Raw genomic sequence first — 18,166 nt, forward strand, 5'->3', positions numbered from 1 at the left:
TGACAAATTAACAGGTAAATTTGCTCCCCTTAAGAAATAAAACAAGTTGTAAAAAAATATACATGCTTCAGAGTAAGACCACTCAACATTGGTTCCCTAATTATTGCCTTTAATTCTCCCTCTTCTCTTGCTGCCTACCTATGGACTTAGATCTCTGCTTATCACCAGCCCACTCCTCTTGGTCTCCATTCCTCCCTCACAGCATGTTTGTCAGCTGTCAGACTCTTCTTTCTTCTTCTCTCCCTCTGTCTGCCAATGTTAACTGTCCTTTTTCCAAAATCCTCTTTCTCTTTGCTTCTGTCCTTCGGGCTTTTCTCTCCTCTCTGGTCTCTGACTCAGTCTTCCTCACTATCTTAGTACCTGTCCGTCTTTAGCTATCTTTTCACCTCACTGGCAAGAGCAAGAGTAGTTTATCAATACGTCCCTGGTAGCTCTCCATCTGCATCCTACATATCTGCCAAACAGATCCAAAAAAAGAACTGTAAAAACATTGTTTCCAATACTCTTCATCATGCATTTTTACTATCTTCATTTTAATTGGATCATGATACGCACCTATTTATAAACTAATGCAATTAACATAATACAAGCCCATCCAGGGGTACTAAAATGCATTACTACTTCACACAGAAAAATATTCACAAAGCAGAAATTTTGTATTAAATTTTATAGGCTTTCAGTGCAGAAATCCAATTACTGTTCAGTGCAAAACAAGCAGCAGAGAAGGGTGGGGGTAGGGCGAGACAAAGGCAGCAAAAGTAAGGACAGAAAAAAGAAAGCTTATCTGGGGAGAACGGCAGCTTAAAACCAGCTTAGAAACCTCTAATGGTGCTTTTTTAAAAGTCCTGTTCTGGCTGGTAATTTCTCTGACCAGTACTATTAAAGTCTATCTCCTCCTTTTCAAATATGCTTGAGCAAAGAGAGCACAAACCATTTTCATTTATTCCCTGATATCAACCATTTTAAAATTCTGTTCTCTGCCACGTGTTATTGTATCTTTCTCTTAAGTATCATACCTGTTTTATCCCATATTCAAAAGCCTTCTGTGCCAGTCTCCCGGGTCCCTCCACAGTTTTACCATCATCATTAGGGCCCCAGCTTGCACTGTAAATATCCACATGTTCTGGATTGAAACCGATTGAACTGGCTTCAATAGCATCGGTGACTATTCCATCCAGCATACGTATACCTTAACAGAAAAAAAAAACAAAGCAAGCAGACTGGATTTACTTTCTGTTCACTCCTCTTTGTTAATTGTTTGTAACTGTTTGTTTACAGCAAAATTAATCCATAACTATTGCAACCACAGCCTGCTGCTGTTCATGTAAGTAATACTGAGGACAGTTCACGTCAGTGTGAAACAGTACACTTACCCTCTATTTGCAGAGCTTAGTGCTCTCTACAAACACTAAAAAAAACCCCTCTTGAAATCTTGGTTGCCTCTTATTTACCTCTTTCTTTCTACAAAAAGCCAAGAAGATGATGTTTTGCTTACTGTTTCTGCTTTTCCTTACTGCATTGAGCTCTTTCTTGACTCCTCCTTCCTCTGTTAAATCTGTGACAACGACTTCTCAAACTGCTACTATGTCACTAAAATTAAATAGGTTTTATCAACATTACTCTTATCTTTAAGAGTTCTAAGAGTTTTAGTTCAAAGAGGTAGTTCTGTATGTTCTGACTAAAACACTTTGCCCTCACAGTCATTAAGGTTTTGCTGTCTTTGTGACTCTATTTCACTAGCTCTTCAATCTTTACCACACAAAATTCTGTTGCTTTACTGCCACATTTTTCTTCTACTGTGAGCAATCCAGAGATGCTAGAGATATCTAGCCATTAACATTTTATTAGGAACTGCATGATCTAATGTTCTTCAGAGCAAGCCTGATCTCAGTGGTACTTAAAATTCAGTGGCAGACAGCGGTTCATCTGCACCGGATCTCTCGCTCTGCAAATCCCGAGCTCTGCAGCAGGACTGCTACCACTGTCCAGCGCTGGAGGAGGATGGAAATAGCTCAAGTCTGGCAAAATTCCCACTACGGCATGGCTCTCCCAGCAACAGCAGCGATATAAGAGCCACAGCAGTCAGGATTCAGCCTGTGTTTTCAAGCAATAAAAACGTCTGGGTTGTCTTGAACTTGGCAAGTTAGTACTATAGCAGCTGCACCATTACTGGCAGTTGGTGAATTATGAGTACTCATTTTCTAGTATTTTCCACAAAATGGGGATTTTTCCAAAGCACGGTAAGCAAACTGTGGTCATTCTATTAAAAAAAAAAAAAAGAAGGAAAAAAACCCCCAACCTTGCCCTTGCAGCTCAATGTCTTTATTCTTTTTTTATACTATTAAGCAGGAAAAAAAAATAAAACCTGCAAGCATAATTCTTTTCCCAAATGGCTGGCCTGTAAGACTCGTAATACCTCTGAGATAAAGCTGGGCTTTATTATTTCATATTAATTAGTGGCAAAAACAAAGGAGTTAATCCGCTGAACCACTGCCACTGCACTATCACTCACAAAGCCGGGAAAAGAATCAAGGTATATCCTGTGCCTCAGGTACTAAAAACACCACTTACCATGGATAGGCTTAAACTCATAACATTTTGAATACTCATTTTTCAGTTGGCTCGGAATTGTGAGATTCTCTCATACCAGCACACTGTGAGCAAAGATCTGCCTGTGTGGAAATGACTGCAAGCTCTGGGTGTGAGCTTGCAACACATAATGAGATACTGGGAACGCAGAGAGTAGCGTACAGATATTTCCCACAGAAGACAAAGCCATCTCCGCATTATTATAAAGTAGTAAGGAAGAAAACAAGAACACTGACAACGCACTGATGAAAACAGTTGAAGAAAAAAAAACCAAAGCCACTGTCTTGTCTTTGCAATCTCCAAAAATCCTGCTCGTTTAAGTCAACTCAGGGATTTGATGACTGCAGTGGTATTTCCCTAAGCAGACTCCAATTATGTCCTCTTGCATAAACTCTTTCCTATTCTTGCACATGCTTGCTGCCATCATCAGTCCCACGAAATCAAAGGGCAAAGCCCAAGGTAATTTCAGACACATACATGTATCTGCCTGGCAGAAGGTTATTTTTAGCAACACACCACTGTGCGAGAACTCCCAGCCCAGTCCTTTGTAAAATGGAGCTTCTTCATCATTTGATTTCCATGGCAGCACCAGAGAAATATCATAGCACAGTGCTGTGGTTAGGTACGTGTGAATATACATTCACCGCGCCTTACTCCAAAGGTGATCGATACACACACACTTCTTAGCTCCATACAGAACATGAGGTGAATGTTAAAGGACGCTGAAAGGTGTCACTTTGACAACTGGCATTAAGAAGTATTTTTTTTTTTCGCGCAGTGCACAGAAAAGCCTGTGGGATTCACAGCCACAGAGTAACGAAGAGACTAATAAGGTTTCAGAATAGGGCCAGGCGTTGATGTGACTAGTGAGAACACTCAGAATTATTAAAGTGAGTATTTTCACAGAAAACAAAAAATTTTGAATGGAATGTTTTGTTTTACCCCTCAAGGCAAAGTTAAACCAACCTGTGACACTGAAGGTTAGAGAACAAGATATTCCAAATGTCAGGGTTTCCTTCCCTAAAGCTGGATTTATCCAGCATGGCAATTGCTACAAGCAAACAGCCAGGTAAAGAAGTCATCCTGAACTAATGGCAAATAGAAGTGTGTAATGCATCATTTCATGGATTAAAAAAAAAAAAAGAAGAAGAAAAAAAGTCTGTGAAGAAATGAATGCTGTATAGCTTGGAACATCAAAAAAGTCTTCCAGTGTTTAGCCACTCCGAATTTATCTGAATCTTTTGAAGACTTCTCCTATCTTCCGTTGCTCTTTGAACATATTTTTGTTACATCTCTTTCTTCATCACGCTGGTCATATGTAACAACTTACAATTTCTTTCAATTTTTCCATTTGTTCTTCTCCCTCGCCCAGGTATAAGCAGCTTTCTGGTAATTTGGATTGCTGGACTGCTTTTCCTCCTGCTATTTTCCTTTTCTAGACAAAACACACTGCACAGGTCTGTAGTTTGCATTTGCAAATGAACACAGAGCATATGCAAATAACTGTGGAAGAATCTTCTCTGTAGATGCAAGTGCCTTAAAATATGGGCACAGCAGGAGTTCAGACATCTTTGCAGCTTCATCCATTTTGCCCTGCTTTGAAAATTTGGCATCTTCGTCTTATGAGTGAGATATTTTATTTAAACAGAGCACGACAGCATAATGCATTACGGCAAAGGCAGACTGCAAAGCTGACATCTATGACAGCTCAGTAGAGTAAATGGGAACCTACAAACATAAGACTGAAATGGTGGGAACGGCAGTTATGGGTGTCAATTGCCACTCATCATCCCTTTGTTTAAAAGGAAAAAAGGGAGTAATGGAAAAACTAGGACTGTACAACTATCTTCCTCTGAGCTAAATAACCATTTGCAACTGATACTTTGATCATGACTATTTTATAAACCTCTAATGGATTAAGCTTTTAGTCATCGCTTCAAAAAAAAAATGACAATATTGATTGACGGGCAAGCAAGACTCTACTTATTTTCAAAATTAACTTATGATGATAGTACAGAAGTAAGCTGTTGAAACAAAAACCACAGCAGTTTGAATATCTTGACTGACATGACCTTTTGAATGTAATTGTGTAGATGGAAAGAATATGCTGCAAGCAGAAGTGGGTATAAATTTGTATATTCTTACTTTCACTCTACTCAATCCCTCTCCTCCTCCATGCCACCTCCTTCCAGGATAACCAATAATAAGAAGTGAGTCCATCATTCCTTAAAAAATACAGTCTTATCTCTGGGTACAACATAGGTTGTTTCTATTATTATTATTATTATTATTATGATCATCATCATCACCACCACCGCCACAATCACCACCTATATTGTTGCTGCTGTTGTTACATATTCTACCTATCTTCAACTGATAAGCAAATTCCAGAGACTATGCTGACATTCAAGAAATTCTGTCATATAGATGTAATACTCTGCACTACGGCCAGACAGGATTTTGTAGCCCAATAGTGCAAGATTGGTGTTTCCCGAGAAGCAGCAATCATTTGTATTTCAGATTAATGGTAGCTGAAAACACTCAGCACTTCACAGGATCTGTCTGGTTTTCATTCATATTAGACATCTAATTATTTTCTTTTTCTTACCTCCAACTTTGGAATTGTAGGCTACTCCAACTCCACATTTTCTGTTGTTGGCTTGCATGGCAATTTCTCCTGCACACCTTGTCCCATGCCTGAATAAATATAGCAAGAATAAACAACATCTCGTAACATCTTTGTGTAATGTACACAAAGACTCATCAATGACCTTCTTGATTTGGTGGAAGTCCTCCTTTAAATTAATGCAATGCAACCGCTGAAATAGCTTTTGAGTTGTATCTACATGATACAAAAATATTTGTTACTGTAGGCTTCAATGAGCATAATTTTACCCACTTAATGATCAAAGGGTCATTGTGATGAGATGCTAAATACCTCATCTAAGTCACAGTGAAGTCCGTAGACCTATTAGATACCAGTATTTTAGTAGAGTGCAAAATTAGCATGAAATTATGGGGCTAAGAAGCTGCTAAACTTCTTCACACAGAAATACAATACAAGTCTTTTTAAATCATACCTTTAGATATTCTTTTTTTAATGACTGCATTTATTTAGGATTTCAGAAATTTAGCCTTTAAAGTATCCTCACCATTGCTAAATTTTTCTTGTAACCAACTATTTTTTATGCAATTCTTTTTTGCCATAGGTGATTCATATTCCACAATACAGAAAACCTTCATGTAAGTGTAGTTGTAAAAGAGTTGTATTATTTAGTACTACAGATTGTTATTCGATGAAGTGTCTGAATGCTTCTGGGCTGAATTCCATTTACTTATTAATAAAGATTAGAGGTAATACAGGTAGATTTAAGAGATAATGTCATCGGAACAAGAGGATAATGGCTTCTTGCTCTTAAATAACACCGTAACAAAACAGAAATGTCATTTTTCAAATGTCTTATTGATGGGACATTTACCCTTTGACTGATTGGCGTTTTTTCCCCATACACTGATCTACGTTGTGGATGCTATTGTATTGTCTCATAGACAATAGAGAACCAGTGCATCAGTTTCTTACTGTATCTTTATTAAGTAGCGGCATCCTAATGGGTTTAAGAAATTGACTTCTTCTGTGTACCAGCTTTTAAATAGGTCCATTCTCTTCTCTTTCTGATGGACAAAATCCCTCCCTAAATTACCATGGATATGCCTAGGTGTGACAGACTCATCAAGATGTTCCACAGAGTATCAAAGAGAGAGCTTTAGAGAGAGCATCAGATAAAATTCCTCTCTCCTTCCAAGACACATAAGTCCACTAAATGAACTGGCTGGTTGTCTTGTGTTCAAGCCCTTCGAAACTTCCTAGGTTATTACTCCGAGAACATTTAGGCCAAATCTGGTCCAAATAAAGCTTTCATATGCCTCAGAAGAGACAAAAAGATTATTGTGAGAGTGAATGTAACCTCCTCCAGTGTCTGATCGTGTGTCATGCCCACAGGAGAGGACGTCAGATGCACGGCTTCACCTGTGATCGTGTGCACTGAGCTAGAAGCTATTCTGTCGGTCCAAAAGATATTGCCAGAACAGGAAAATTGTCCTTAGCTACAAAAGCTGACGTGAAGGGAAGGGTTTCTTGGTAGTAGAAACAGTCTCTTCCAGAGCCCTTCCTTCATAGGAGACATATTATTTTAAAATTCCCAGAGCAAAGCAGAGAACTGAAGTCAAAATCTGCTTTGGGAGGTATTATTCTAGAAACACATACGGTGACAGGGATTGTTCCCTTCAGCTTACAGAAACATATCAGTACCTTACATATATAAAATATGAAGAAATTCAGGACATTATTGGGAGATTACAACTACAAAGCTATTCATCTGGGAATTTAATTTTCTTAGTTTCCAGGATTTGTGCCAACTGTGTGTGCAAATCCTTGTGCAAACCGAAATGAAGGAGGTTCTTTCTGAACATCAGGCAACACTTTTTTGCAGTGAGGGTGACCAAGCCCTGGCACAGGCTGCCCAGGGAGGCTGTGGAGTCCCCCTCCTTGGAGATATTCAAAAGCTGTCTGGACACAGCCCTGGGCAACCGGCTCTAGCTCTCCCTGCTTGAGCAGGGGCTCGGACCAGACGGCCTCCAGGGCTCCCTTCTGACCTCAACCACTCTGTGATTCTGTTATATGCATGTTTCCTTTTATTATATAATTGTCATAGGGGACATACATAGATACTTCTGCATTTGCATGTTCTAACACACAAATTAATAATCTACTGTTTTGTTGTCTTTGCACAACTGGGAGGCTACTCACTTGTTTTCATTTGTTGGGTCATATCTAGGAAAGGGATCGTGGTCATTGTCATTGAAATCATAACTTGCCTTTGGATCCTACATGTTAAAAAAAACCCAGAATTAATTCAGACAATTATAAAATGCATTTTAAAATGTGTAACAAAATGGGTCCTAGAGTCTGTATTTACTTATTTGCTGTGCCTCATGTTGACAGCAATCAAGTTGGTACAATTTGATTGGCATTAACAATTCCATAAATTTTTCACGGAGCTTTAATAATTCAGCATTAAACCACTGTATACGAACATGCCTGGGAACTAAATCCAATGAGGGAAAGAAAAAACCAACCCTGCTATCATTGCTAAGTAACATTCAGCTTCCTGTGACACAGACCAGGTTCCAAATTATGGCTAAGGCAAATATTTCAGTCTCTGTACTGTAGGAGCTAACCTACAGAACAGAGAGCAACCTGGAGAAGAGTGTCTGTATATCAAATTTGTATATCAATTGATTAATTTATTCCATAGCATTCTAATGCCCAAACTTACATAGTTGGCATAGATGTCAGTGTGATTCCACTCCAAGCCATCATCTAGGACTGTGATGACAACACCCTTGCCTGTAATCCCTTTTTGCCATACAGGAATAACATGGAGATCCAGTTTGGGCAGGGATGGAGTTATTCTTGTGTCTTGCTGGAAGACAGAAACGATTAAAATATGTCAATGTTTTAATCCATTTACACTACACAGGTCCAAAGCCGTATTTCAAACATGCTCTAAATCTTCTGAGCCTGAACTTGTATATTTTGCTCAAATTTTGCAAAGACAAAACAAAACATAGTTTCTTCAAATACTTGGAGAACTGAAAGATTTACCCCATTACTTGAAGATCCCTGAAGGCCACCTCTGAACAAAGAGCATCTTGTATTTATTGGAGGCAGGCAGCAGAAACATGGGGATGGTAGGGAAGCACCGATGACCCTTGGAACATTGAGTTAATAATCAGACCTGCTAATGTTTGCTCTTTTCATTTGATAAGAAGCCAAGACAGTACCCCACAGTACAGTGAGCTGTGTTTTCTCCAAACGTGTCTTCTCCTTTGACATTCAAGTTAGCCAGAGCAAAATAATGAATGGATAAAACAATTAAGGTAGTCATTTGGTTAGGAACAACTGTGCTGAATCACAACTTTCTGTTTACTACCCTCATTACTGTTCCTGCGGTAAATCAACTGGAAGCATGAATCATCTATAGCCTTTTCTTCCACAGCAAGTTCTTTGAAGACTAGCTCCTAAATGGGTCATCTTTCTTCTCTAATATTAAATGTGCAGTACATACCTCTTATTTAGAAAACTTGCTTGCAACTCCCATAAAAACACAGGTGTAAAAAAAGCATTTTCTTTCTGTTTCTCTATGCATAATCACATTAGTTGATCGCAGGTTTTTAATTTCTTTGTTTCCAAAGGAACGTTGCATACAATATGAGGCTTAGAAAAAGAAATGTGTCACGGGAATGACCCTTCTTTCATTTTACGCTTTCTTTTCTAACTGTTGCTGTTCAGGGAATTATTTGAGGTTTCAAGTTTTGTTCTCTAGAATCCATAAAATAATCATTTTTTCTGTTGATGCATGAAGGTACACTGAATAGAGCTAAAAACTGTTGCCATCAAATCATAATAATAAGGTAATAATAAGTTATTTACTACAAGGCAAGGAACATATTTTAGAAGAAAATATTTAACACATTTATGCATTTAAACAGGAAAAAATTCAATGTGCACTGCAAACAAGGGTAAGCATCATGTTTCTGTTTCTCATGTGGGAAAGCCAGAGGGAAAATTTCCTGCTTCCTACTGGAAACAGGCAAAAAAGCAAACACATATTCAGCTTCAAAGAAACGTTAAATTCTTAAAGATAATCATTTTTATGTTGAAAAGAAGTCTGCAGGAATCTTCATGGAAATATGTTATGCTACATGGTTTATAATTTATTTTTCCCAGCTCAAACAAAGGAAAAAGAGGACGAAGCATTATACAAACAGTCTAGAGTTTGGTCTGTTTTCTCTAAGATGAACTGAAGAAGAGAAAGGTATTTCCAGCCACTTAGGCCACATTTGTTCTTGGCCTTTCTTCTTAAATTGTTATACCCACCTTTAATCCCATCCCTATTCTGAGTGAAAGCAATGAAGCCTAGACTGAAGGTATAGCTAGATGCGTAGTGGAAATACAGACTCTCGAAAGAAATCGTATAAAACATAAACGACCAACTCTATTTCTGAGTTGTCACGTGCAGACAGAAACTACAGAGCTCAAGAAATTCCTTTTCCTTGAGGTTTTGAACAAGTGAGCTGAGAGACCCTCTTCTATTTAAATCCTAGTCCAAGAGGCTGAAGGCGCTTGTCACATGCACACAGATGCTTTTGTTTTTGTCTGGAAAATGACCAATTTTTACACAGAAATACATGGCCAGCTTCAGACATGATAAGGGACTTCTTATATGCCAAGAGCAAATATTTTTAAATTATCTTAAAGGTAGCTTTTAACTGTTACGCTGCTTTCTAGTATCAACCCCCATCCAAAGCAGCCACCTGAATTGACTTTTAGACTCTTTGCACAAATGACACTTCAAAGAAAACAGAAGGCTGTCTGGAAGTATTATCACAGAGATCTCTTATTTTTATACCATACGTTAATGTGAGGGACTCTGATTTATTCCCTTCAGTGCAATCACTCTGATACAAGCGAAATAATACAGCTGGTGGCACCACTGAAATTCCCTACCCCCCAGTCACACAATGAAACAAATTCTTACCAGATACCACTGCTGATTCCACATAGGATCATTGAAAAGATTTTCTGCCGAGTCTCTCACGGTGGCACGCTTAGTTCGCTTCTTTTCATATTGCTGCTCCGCCCACGACACCTACGATTATTTGTATAAATATGACAAGTAAGCCTCTATAGGTTAGGACTTTCTTAGGCTAGAGGGTAAGGGGTTTCCTCACACAGCACAATTTTGATGCCTAAAGCAAAATGAGCAGTGCTTGATGCAGAGAGGAGGATTATGTATACTGTAGTACACTGTTCTCTGGGGAAGAGGACTTAGTGAAATCATGATACTATAGAATCAATTCATAGAAAACCATTAAGTACAAGTTAACAGTGAGTGCCACACAATGCAGGCTTTTGTATCAAATGTGCACTATGGTTAGAAGGTTATCTAAGCAGTGGTGGTTACTGAAACAAGCAAAACCACAGCCTGCTTCTTTCTCCTACTTAGATTTTAATCCTCATCTATTTCTACTGGGAGCTAAAAGGAAAGGAGAAAGATTATCTCTGGCTTTAGTCTAGCAATCATAATGATGCTGTTACTCATAGCCCAGCTGGACCTTCAAATCTCCTTCCCAGTGGTGTTTTGAAATGTGATCAATTAGTAAGCTATGAATATTGGACTAACTTCATCACTGGCATAATTCCACTTACGGCGACTGAAAGCCAAAATGCTTCAGCATGTTTTACTTAAGCATTGATACACTGAGTTGCATAGCATTTGTGCACGGACACAGCAATCTCTCAGGTCCCTAGATTGCATTTTAAAAGTGTACCCTACTTAGCTCCCTTCAACGCATTACTAAATCCAGTTCAAATCAAATCCTGATTCTGATACCTCTGTCTGTGCTGTGTGCTCCTTCTGGGAGTGGGAATAAAATGTTATTTATTGCTAGTACCTGGATGGTCACTCTGACACAGATCAAGTCGGTGTTTTTCATCCCAATTTCCAAGCAAGCAAAGCAAACGCGGGTTCAGTAGATTGCCCAGCTCCTGCTATAAGCCTCAAGTGGAGGACGCCTTGGACCTAACTTTTTGCTTTAAATGTCTGAACAGATTTCATTATTTTTCTCTGCTGTGATCCAATGGCTTTACGGTCCTTACATCTATCACCATATATGAACCAATGATAAGAGTGACTCAGAAATTATAATGATAAAAAAAGTACTGATTTGATTAAAATACTATTTCCTAGTGAGAGCCTAATGAAAATTCACTACAAGAACATAAACCCTTAAAAATGGTAGCTACACCAGGCAGGTTTACTGAAAGCTCTCTAGTACTATTCCCTTTGCTATATATTTAGTGCTAAAACCCCCACAAACTGTAGATAGTCACAGAAGATGAATATACTCACACAAGCGTAAGTATTTTAAACTGCCCTATTGATATCCAGAGTCATACATACTCGTGCACAGGTCGGAGCAATTACCTTTAGCTCTCTTCCCTGCCCACAGCAAAGCTTGGGCTTTTCATCACCCAACAGTAATTAACAATTGACAACTTCCATGCTCGTTATTTCTTTCGATGTGGACAACTGCACTGAGGGAAATGAGCTGAAACTACCAAGCATATATGTCAGACAAACAAGCCAAATGTTTGTCACTCAGCAGCTGGGTGAGGCTCCAGCCATCCATCTATGGCAAAAGCTGAAGGCCCTGTGCCAAACCTCCAGTCACTGATATATAAAGCAGAGAAAATTACTGTGGTTCAGGTCTCTTGCAAGAAAGTAGATTTAGAAACTAGTGCAAAAACTGGAAGAAGTTAGGGAACCAGAGAACTGTAACCCTTTGATATATTCACTGGGGCATCTATAGGAAGCAGATAAATATTCAGATTAGAGCCAAGTTTTACCCCAGCTTTCACACTTAACATACCGTAAAATTCATGAAGGCACTAGACAAACAAAAGCAGGATTCCCTTCTCGCTCCCTTTTTAAAGACTGAATTTAAATCTTTTTAAATAGGCTATTGCTGAACAAGAGTAGCTCTTTGGAGCAAAGGTCCATGTATAACTAAACAGCATTACATGATTGCTTTGTGTTTATATACTTACATAATGACATAATTACATCTCATTCATTCACATAGTCAATTTGCATACTAGATGGTAAATAAAAGGGAAATTGGAGTAAAACAGCAAATCACCTACAGGACTTTGAAGCTCTGCTTTTGGATCTAAGTATGTAAGTCTGCATTAATGCTTGGCACTAATGTGTGTAACACAATTGTTTCCATTCTGGTTCCGACATTAGAATTTGATATATTAAACATGGTCATGCTTCCCTATGTAAGAGATGCATTTGATGTAATAAGTCCAAAAAAGGGAGGAACTGCAGCCAAGGCTCTGTTCCTCAACATTGTACTATGGTGGCATTGAACATTTGATCATTGGTATGGGTATAAATTAGAACACTAATTTACACTAGAACTGTGGTTTTGAACATCCCTGGTTTAAAATTATTTCACCTAGAAGAAAACAATGTTTGCAAGGAGACAGATTGGAGCATACAGTTTTAAAACAGCACGGGCAAAGCAAATACCGTCTCACCCCCTCCTTTAATTCTTCTAGCTACACATAGAACACTTCCTCCTAGATGACAGCTGCATCTAAAACCTCCAGATAACCAATTACTCGTTCTCAAATGATTTGTCCTTATCTGTTAAACTGCTGTTTTTCACAACTAGGTTACTTCATGTTTTGGACTGCTCATATTTTTACAGTGATTGCTGCAATAATGCTGATTTGAAATTCAAATTTCGTTGTTCTGAAATTTGCCAGAAATCGTTTTTAAGAAAGGCTGACAGGATTCTAGTCTGTTCCTTAAATTCACCACCCACCCCATTTTCTCAGTGTGTTTACAAACAGACATGCTTCTCTCTTAAATAAAGCCAAATAAATGGGGAGCCTGCTTCAGCAGTGCATCGTACCTTAGACCCCTGGCTCCCCAGTGTGCCTGCTCTCTGATTGCAGTGGGATCCCAGTGTACCAAAAGACTGCAGAGAGCGTGTGATGGATCCTTTGAGAAGGGGTTTTAGCTTGTCATAGAAGCGAATCCAGCACAACCTCAGCCTTTTTCCCCTACTTTTTTTTAATATTCAGTCACTTTAAATCAAACCTAATTCCCGTGGTAATTGCACAGACGTGGCCTGATTAAACTAAGTGCACCTCTGGATTTTCACTTTGAATTGAGCCCTGTGGTTACTCGTTCATATTTTCATCAGCGACACACTGGCATCTGAAATTCCAAGCCTCTGCAATGCTGCATATCTTAAATCTTAATTTGGAAAGCACTTGCAAAAAATATGGTAAGAGAGGGTCAGATTCTGCCTGTTAATGACAGAATAATAAAGTATTATTCAGCACGAGTATGGATGGCTGAATATATTAGACTTGCAAAACAAGGAAAGCCTGCCTGTGACCTCATTACAAAGCTAGCAATAAGGAAACAGAATAAACAGAGAGCATGAAAAAGAGCAAATGCAACACTCACCCGCTCATCATCAGAAAGTCTTTTAGTGATATGAATCGCGCTTCTTCGAGACCGTCTTGGATGGCTTTTATGTCTGAACAGGTAGTGGTTTTTGAGCGACCCGATCTATAAGACAGAGAAGTACTTTAACTATCGAGAGGTATTTCCCCACAAATATCAAACAACCACAAGCTGACCAAATTCATTCTGCTTAAAGGACAAAAGAAAAGAGCAAGAAACTACCCTTTAGATGTTGTAATCTAAAATAAAAAACACTCTTCAAGTAGCAAGCGCTGATCACGGCCTGTGTGTTGTTTGTTAGAAGAAATTGGGGGAACAATTGCATTTAGGCTAGCGAAGCAGCAGTATTACTACTACAGTACTCAGCACCGTCACGCTTGTCGTAGTGACCGCCGTACTCATGGACACGCGTGGACACGGTCGCGTTTCGAGGGACAGGCTTTACGCACGTTCACCCGCCAGTTTTATCTGCTCTTCCCGGGGTTCGTCTGAACAGGTGTAAAAGTCTTCGTGCGGCTTCAGAAAACTCACTGCGGGGTCTGTGTGCACAGGCACCTCCTGAACCGGCACTGCCACCCCGGGCACCGGAGAGCTGGCTGCGCCCCGCCGGCTTCCACATCCCTCTGCCCCGAGCAGGGGCCGTGTGAGGTCGGTGGGGGCGAGTGCACCGACTCGGAGGGCATAAAGCCCAAACCGCACCTGCAGAGATCGCACCCCGCTCTGAGAGCCTGACGAACACGGCGGTGCCCGGGACGCGGGGCCGGGCCGGAGGCCGGGAAGGGGCTGCCCGCAGCACCGAGCCCGCCTGAGGCGAGGGGGCCCCCGCCCCGCTCCCGGCCTGCTCCCGGCGCGGGGAGGAGCGTGGTCCGCGGCGCTGCCCGCCGCACCGCCTGGCACAGGACCCTCGTCTGGAGGTGGGACGAGGCTGTTACCTAAAGGCGGTTACTCATCCCTGACAACGCTGACGTCACGGCATCCCAAAAAAGCGCCGGGAGGGCCTGCTGGAGAGGAGCCCCGCGATGGCGATGGAGCCTCAGGGGCGGGGGGCGGGATGGCGGCGGGCCAGGACGGGGGCGGCGAGGGGCTGGAGCCAGGGCTGCCCGCGCCCTCCTCCTGCCCGGCCCCCTCGGGGAGAACGGGGAGCCCTGCCCGACCCTGCCCGGCCCCCTCAGGCAGAGCGGGGAGCCCTGCCCGACCCCCTCAGAGCGGGGCGCCCTGCCCGACCCTACCCGGCCCCCTCAGGCAGAGCCGTCCCCGGCCGGGCGCCGCGGTGGCGGGGTTCCCCGCCAGGTGTGTACCCGGGCCGGGGGGCGGCGGAGGGAGAAGGCGCTTCAAACTCGCCGGAGCCCCGCGAGCGGCAGCCGGGCACAAGTTTCGGGCAGCCCAGAGGAGGAAGGGAGGGAGGGAAGGAGGGAAAGGAGCCCCGGCGCGGGGCAGCTCTCCCGGGCGGCGCGGCGGTCCGCCCCTCGCCCGGCCGTACCTGCCCCACGAGGTCGTAGTCCAGCTCCTCCGCGATCGCTCTGGCGGCGTCGGGGCCCGCCGGGATCTCCGCCGCCCACTCGTTGAGGAACTGCCGCTCGGCGCTGCCGCCGCGGGCCAGGCAGCAGGCAGCCAGCAGCGCCAGGGCCGCGCACCGGCCGGCCCAGAGGCGACCGTCCATGGCCGCGGGGAGCGACGGACGGGCGGGCGGCGGGCTGCGGTGGGGCGCCGCGTTGCTAGGCGAGCGCGGGGGAGCGGGCGGCGGCGGCCCGGCGCGGGTCCCTGCCTGCCTGCCGGCGCGGTGCGGCTGCCCGGGGCTGCGCGGCGCCCAGACCCTCCGGAGCCGGAATGGAAATGAGTGTTTACACGTCAAAACGACGACAGCCATCCTGACGTCAAGTGTACCTGGCCCCCGAGCCGGGGGGGTGGGGGGGTGGTAATTCCCCGGGGGGGGCGTGGGGAGGGAGCGGGGGGGGGCGGGCGGTGTGCGCGGAAACGAGCGGGAGGGAAGCGGGTGGGCGGTGGGGCGAAACTCGCCTGGCCCCGGGCCGGACCCGGGGGCGGCCGGTCACCGCAGCGGCAACTTAGCGGACTCGTCCCACGCCCCCCGGGCCGGGGGTCGCGGCGGTGGAGGCGGAGGGGGCGCGGGGGCAGCTGCGGGGGCAGAGAGCGCTCGGCTTTGCTTTGTGCCGGTGCGCGGCCGTGACCGTCATTCCGGGCCATCGCCAAGGGTCCCCCCCGACCGACGGTGCGGCGGGAGCCCGGACCTCGGCCCCTGCGCCCCACCCGACCCCTTCGCGGGTGGGTTTGTCCCCGCCGCCCCGCGATGTGGCTGTGGGGAGCAGCGCTGGGCTCCGAGCCGCCGTGCGGGGGGCAGCTGGGCGAGCAAAAACCGGTTTTTTTCAATTAAGCTAATAACCCGGGACCTACTGCGCCGTAATGCTTGATTAATGCGCATCGTCCCCTGGTAGTTCCAGCACACCGTAGGTATGCTGCATTAATTGGCACCGCTACTCGGTCGTGTTATATAACAAATAGCTTCACCCCGAAGTACAATTACTGGTTTTTTAAAATAATTTCAAATTATTATTTTTTTAATCACATCCGGTGGTCTGCACGTTGCATTTTCTCAGCGAACATTGCAATTTGTTAAGTATTTACTTATTTCCGTATTTTCATTTTGCATCTGCATTTCCCCAGCTCCGTTTTATTTACTACCGTTTCATTGTCTTTCCTGACATGCCAGAAAACGCCTCTAAAAATTTCTTAATGTTTCGTGAATGCTCCTGCTTCTGCCTCTGAAAATGAACCCTTTAGCAGCTTCAGTTTATACTTAGCTATATTTCATTGCTTGATTCTTCCAACTTTTAAACTGGAAATTTTAATAAGTTGCTTTTAGGTATCAGAGCTGTGATTTAACATTGCTTTCCTTCTTCAGTTTATTATAGAGTGACAGGTATGCCTGCCCTACTCTTCACTGGCTTCTAAAATAGGAAGATAGTGGGAAGTATAAATACAAAACAATGGGGAGTGGAAAATATTGTAAAAGGCCGGTGTTTCAGTGTCTAAAATCTCAGCCTCAGACGTCACTGCGCCGGGATGGGTATGGTTCTGGGAGCCTCCCGTAGGCACGAGGGGATTGTTACCGCTGCAGCTGAAGTAATGAGCCATGACGTGTACAGGAGCCCAAAATAATAGGAGTCTGAATGGATCAAGGCAGGGGAAAAACAATGGGAAAGTAATAGGCATAGCAGAAACACCAATAGAATATCAATAAATATCGATATGGAATAGAATGCCAATAAAATGACACCACAGCACCGTCCCGGTATTCACCCATGCTGACTTTCTGCAGCATGGCATAACGACAAGACGGGGTTTGTCAAAGTCAAGCCAGCGACTAGGACATGTGTTTTCTGTTCATTTTAATTTATTGTATTCGCTGCATGATTTTCTCAGTGCTCACTGCCAAAAAATGTATTTTCTTCACTTTCCTGGACAGATGCCTTAAAGATCCCTCTCTTCTGTTTTTAGCAATGTGATTCTGAGGCTTTCTTTAAATGTGGTTGTCTCGCCAAGCAATTTCTGGGTCCACGCAGGTTTTTCCTGTGTCAGTTTTACCACTACTGTTCTACTCAAAACACAAAGGGCTTTTTACCCTTCATTTGTCATCACTGAGACTGCAACTTGGCTTGAATTTCGCATTTTATGTTAAGCAACTGTGCAGAAGCATTATCTGCATACAGAAATGAAATGAGAGCCATATGTACGTATAATGACAATTTATATTCCCAAGTCTTAAGTAGTGGTTAGAACATCTACATCCCTAAGACCGTTTTGAGAATGTCTGCACTCTTTGCATAGAATCACAGAATCAGAGAACAGTTTGGGCTGGAAGGGACCTCCCAGCCCACCCAGTGCCACCCCTGCCATGGGCAGGGACACCCTCCACTAGCCCAGCTTGCCCAAAGCCCCATCCAACCTGGCCTTGAACCCTGCCAGGGAGCCAGGGGCAGCCACAGCTTCTCTGGGCACCCTGTGCCAGGGCCTCAGCACCCTCACAGGGAAGGATTTCTGCCTCACATCCCATCTCCATCTCCCCTCCTGCAGCTTCAGGCCATTCCCCTTGGCCTGGCACTCCCTGCCCTTGGCACCAGCCCCTCTCCAGCTTTCCTGGAGCCCCTGCAGGGACTGGAAGGGGCTCTAAGGTCTCCCCGCAGCCTTCTCTTCTCCAGGCTGAACCACCCCAACTCTCTCAGCCTGAGGTCTCCAGAGCAGAGGTGCTCCAGCCCTCGCAGCATCTCCGTGGCCTCCTCTGCACTCGCTCCAACAGCTCCATGTCCTTCTTGTGCTGGGGACCCCCGAGCTGGACGCAGCACTGCAGGGGGGTCTCAGCAGAGCGGAGCAGAGGGGCAGAATCCCCTCCCTCGACCTGCTGGTCACGCTGCTGGACACGCAGCCCAGGACATGGGTGGCTTTCTGAGCTG

General features: G+C 43.7%; 1 protein-coding gene across 1 annotated transcript in view; it reads right to left on the bottom strand.

Annotated features, from left to right (window-relative positions):
* The window catches only part of PCSK1 (proprotein convertase subtilisin/kexin type 1), a 28,990-nt gene extending 13,485 nt beyond the window's left edge, over nt 1-15,505 (bottom strand). Inside the window, exons 1-7 of the mRNA XM_054809643.1 lie at nt 15,181-15,505; nt 13,701-13,805; nt 10,191-10,301; nt 7,926-8,072; nt 7,397-7,473; nt 5,198-5,286; nt 1,017-1,189 (exon numbers count right to left, since the gene is read on the bottom strand). Of these exons, the coding sequence (XP_054665618.1) occupies nt 1,017-1,189; nt 5,198-5,286; nt 7,397-7,473; nt 7,926-8,072; nt 10,191-10,301; nt 13,701-13,805; nt 15,181-15,360 (882 nt within the window). The 5' untranslated portion in view covers nt 15,361-15,505. The remainder of the gene's footprint in view (nt 1-1,016; nt 1,190-5,197; nt 5,287-7,396; nt 7,474-7,925; nt 8,073-10,190; nt 10,302-13,700; nt 13,806-15,180) is intronic.
* Between the last annotated feature and the right edge of the window lie 2,661 nt (nt 15,506-18,166).

Source organism: Grus americana, chromosome Z (assembly GCF_028858705.1).
Source record: "Grus americana isolate bGruAme1 chromosome Z, bGruAme1.mat, whole genome shotgun sequence".
NCBI classification, from domain to species: Eukaryota; Metazoa; Chordata; class Aves; order Gruiformes; family Gruidae; genus Grus; species Grus americana.